Source organism: Austrofundulus limnaeus, unplaced genomic scaffold (assembly GCF_001266775.1).
Source record: "Austrofundulus limnaeus strain Quisiro unplaced genomic scaffold, Austrofundulus_limnaeus-1.0 Scaffold101, whole genome shotgun sequence".
In the NCBI taxonomy this organism is placed as follows: Eukaryota; Metazoa; Chordata; class Actinopteri; order Cyprinodontiformes; family Rivulidae; genus Austrofundulus; species Austrofundulus limnaeus.
In genome coordinates, this window is record NW_013952503.1 from 1,126,418 (window position 1) to 1,130,743 (window position 4,326).

Consider the following 4,326-nt stretch of genomic DNA (forward strand, 5'->3'; position numbering starts at 1 on the left):
TATATATATATATATCAATGCAAGGTACAAAGTAATACTTGTTTTTTTACATAATCCAGTGTTGCCCCTACCATTATCTCAGGAAACAAGGGAAAGGGTACTCCATGGACAGGTTGCAAGTCCATCACACGGACACAGAGACTAACACACATTCCTAGTCTTTTTACTCATACCTAGGGACAATTTAGAGTTTATCTGTAGGAGGAGTCCAGAATACCCTGAAGAAAACTCGTGCATGCGTGGAGAGAAAATACAACCTTTACCCAGAAAGGTCCACAGCCAGGATTTTGAACCAGCAACCTTTTTTTGCTGGGAGGCAACTGCTCTAGAAACTGAGCCACCATGCTTCTGCATGAACATAATGATTTTATTTTTATTTCAATGCAGTGCAAACCATACAGCAAAGGAATGCATAACTCACCAGAAGGGTGAATAAAATAAAACACACTGAGTATTTTTGAAAAGAAATACATAAGGATTCATGGGAGTTGCATCAAATTTAAAGTTTAGGCAAAATGTACAGCACTAATGTTTATTTTTTCTTTCAGGGCAAACAAATGCCTTTTTTTGAATGGTTAAAACACATTGGCCGCACCTTAATGATTGCAATCTTCAMAATTTCAATTAAATGCTCTGTTTAGTTTGTTCCTGTCTGTTCCTGCCTGGAATGAGACTCAGACCAACAAGAAATGCAGGCGCACTGTCCTAAAAGCATCCTGAGCCCCTGTCGTCTTCCTCAGTCTTAWCCTGCGAGCTTAAAGAAACCTTTTAAAGCACACAACGAGTCAGTGAGGTGTGAAGGGGATTTCTCTTAGCACCCATGATGCAAAATACACTGTCACAGGTCTTCCATCGCATGTCAGACCTTAATGGATCCTAATAATGGGGCAGTAGACTTAAAGTCAGCAGTAAAAAAAATTCCAATAAAGGGTTTTCAAAGCTAATTTCTGGAAAGGAGGGCATGCTTGGTGTCTCTTTTTTTATGATAGTGAGGCTTGCTGTGCGTGCTGTCCTGTCAGTGTTCCAGGGGCTAAAGATGAGTAGAAGGCAGATAACGCTGTGAGGCCTGCTATTACTCTGTCTGCTCTGTGAGTGCACCCATCTGCATCTCCAAAAAGAAGTTAAATGGATAAAAGCCTACTTTTTTTTTTCCTCTGGGAGGTTTTAGCGTTTGTGTTTGTTTACTATGTGGAACTAATTGTCCTGTGGGCGTTTCAGGCCTCTGTCGTTTGTTTCCCGTCCCTCGCGTGTCTCCCTTTTTATGTCACGGGATCCAGGCAGCGTGTTTCAGAGACCCTTCTTCTCTTCCACTCACGTTGCTTCATTTTAAGAGAATACAAGCAACCACGTCTCCTCTTCTCAGCTCACAATACACAAAAGTGGCAACACTCTCTGGCGTGGCACAGTTCTTTTCAAAGTCACTGAATAATGTTGATCTGACATCAGTATTTTACAGATGAAGTATTGCCATTTTGAAGCAGGCTTATGTGGAAAAAACGTTGTAAAGAATTCATATTTTACTAGGGGTCTACAGGAGATCACCAGCTTTATTACAATACGATGTTATATTGATTTGTTTGGATGATAATGCAATGTTTCTCTATGACAGATTCTGTCATGATGCAGTTTCTGCAATTGGTATAATGTGTTATCATATGCCCATATAACACAATGATTCAGTAACTGGTTGTATTAAATTGGTATATGGTATCGATCCACATCAGACATATAATGACGAAACGGATCAATGTCTTTGTTTTGCCTTCATCTAATCGAATCCATACTTATTTAATTGAAACATCGAAATATTTTTGAAGTATTGTTACACCCCTRTATTTTACAGGCTCAGATAGCTTTTTGAATAGCCACATTTTCATCCAACAGACTTACCAAGCTAACACCAAAGAGCATTGCGATATTAGCMACAAGCTTTGGTTTCATTTGCCATCTGACATGTTGGGCATATTTTTATTCCTCCAAACTTTTTTACTAGACACTGTAAAATGAGTAAATATTTTACAAAGCTAATTGAATAGTACAGGTAATCCTTCTGTGTGTGTCTTTGTGTTTTCAGGCAACCTCGTAAGAACCACAGCACAGTGTCCCAGGACTCGTGGTACACCTCGTCTGAGGGAATTAAGCCATCCAGGAACAACCCCCGGCTCTCCGTGGGCCAAGGTTCTCGTAACGGCTACCTGGGAAAATCCAACTTTAACGCTCGCGTCCTCCTGGAGACACAGGAGTTGCTGAGGCAGGAGCAAAGACGCAGAGAACAGGAAGCCAGCAAAGACAGGCCGTCTCCTGCGCAGGACACCCTCACCGGCAGCATCCGCAACCAAGGCAGAGACCATAGTCAGGCCCCGAGTCAGTCCAAAGGTCCGTTCAGCAGACAGGATGTTCCCCCATCGCCCACGCAGCTGGCCAAGCTCAGCCAGCRTCCAGGCTCAGAGAAAGGAAGGTTTTACTCCTGAGACGGTGAAAGACCAGGACTCAAACAACTATTTACATGTCAAAGATGGCAGCAAGTCTTTTTTTAATAAGATACGTTCATATAAGAATTTTTATTGGTCAGTTATGAAAGTATTTTTTATATGATCAATCTTTTTTTTTTTTTTACTGTTAACACAAGGTAATAATTTGGGTGTTTTTCTAGTCCAAATTTGTAATTTTTTTATGTTTGAAAGTGCCTTTTTATTGAATAACAAATTTTCAGCATCAGGCCCATTATCCACTCATCAGTGTAACATTTTAAAAGACAGGAAGCTTTGGACTCTGCAGCATCATGACTCAGGCACCACAACCTGAAGAAAATGACTTGTTTCTTTTACCACCCAGGTGTTAGTGTGAGTCTGTAATGACATCATTCTTATGTGAATATGATTTTTTTTTTTTGGCAGGGACTTTATCGACCACTGTGTAATGTGTGTGTGTGTTTGTGTGTGTGTGTGTGTGTGAAGACAGAGGACTTTAGGAAAGTGTTGTGAACTGTGGAGTCAGAGATCAGAATTATTTTTTTCTAGTTTTTTTTTTTTTTTTTTTTTTTTTTTTGCATGAGAGGCCACCCCCTCTACTTTCCCCTCACATCAGGAAAATGCCCCTTTTTGGTTTCAGACACAGCACTTACTTCTGCAGCCGTCACCCACCCSCTTTCACTTGTATTCAGTATGATAATCCCGCATTTGCTCTTCCTCTTGGCTGACTGCTTTATCTCAGCTTTTTCTCCTCACACTGTCACCCTCATCCTTCTGCTCTGTCTGTGGCGGGGGRAAAAAAAACAGCTTTAGATTTCTTTATTCTTGCTCTGCTCCGTTCACCCGGGGAGACCAGCAGAACAAAATGAGGTCAGGTTCGGGTTATTAATTAATGCCTTCCATCAAAAATGAATGCCGGCCTTTGTATCTTGTTTGTTGTTGTGCGTGTGGAGGGGAGGGAGAGGAATGGCGATCCTGCCAGCGGGGGACTCTGGCTCTTGCTTCACCTCGAATGATTTGGTTGTAACCGGAGCTCACTCAAGGTGTCAGAGCTGTTTCTCAATGAATATTTCATCAGAGTGGTTACGAGTGAAACCACATCAGCTGTGCCGTGGGTGGCCTCAGTGYGGCTCTGCCTATCCATAGGCCTCATACAATGGAGCTGATTTTGTTTTCCCTCWTGATTGTGTCCATTCATAAGAAACCACTTAGGAGCCTTTTTTTTTGTTCAGCCAATAATTAGTGTGTGTGTGTGTGTAGTAGCATGTTGCTGTTTGTCACGGTGTCCGCGTACTCCTACCACAAATACCCGACATTGCTATTCAAATTGTAGCACAGTGTAACATTTTGCAGTGTGAGACCATTTTTATCTAAAAGGAAGATTATTTTGAGTTTACTTAAACTAAATTTAGGCTGTAGTGATGCATCGCAGTAATCCATGTAGAAAAAAAATCATTAGGTCCTCTGGACGGATTCTTCTGAAGAAGTCTCTTGAAGAAGAGCAAAAACATTTCAACAAAGAAGAACCCATCTAGAGCAGTGTTTCCCAAACTTTTTATCTTCTGACCCACAAAATATCCATGGCTTAAACTTGTGACCCCAAATATTACTGGTCTGAGTACACAAACTTCATTAATAAGCCTAAAAACACAGGCTTTTTTGACAATATAAACAGTTTGTACACAAATATAAATACTTATTTATAGTTATTTTGTGTTTTTGTAATATATATGGAGAAAATATTACATCTGCAATTATTTTATTATTCTTTAAATTGATTTCTGGAGATTATCCAAGGTGCTTCATGACCCATAATTGGGTCCCAAGCCCAACTTTGGGAACCAAAGTGCAGTGG

The 4,326-nt window shown here is 40.7% G+C and overlaps 1 protein-coding gene across 1 annotated transcript in view; it reads left to right on the top strand.

Annotated features, from left to right (window-relative positions):
- Positions 1 to 3,983, top strand: part of LOC106521063 (partitioning defective 3 homolog) — a gene marked incomplete at its 5' end in the record, with an annotated part of 21,783 nt that extends 17,800 nt beyond the window's left edge. The window contains 1 exon segment of the mRNA XM_014013470.1: positions 2,075 to 3,983. Coding sequence (XP_013868924.1) covers positions 2,075 to 2,471 — 397 coding nt within the window.
- Positions 3,984 to 4,326: the final 343 nt, after the last annotated feature.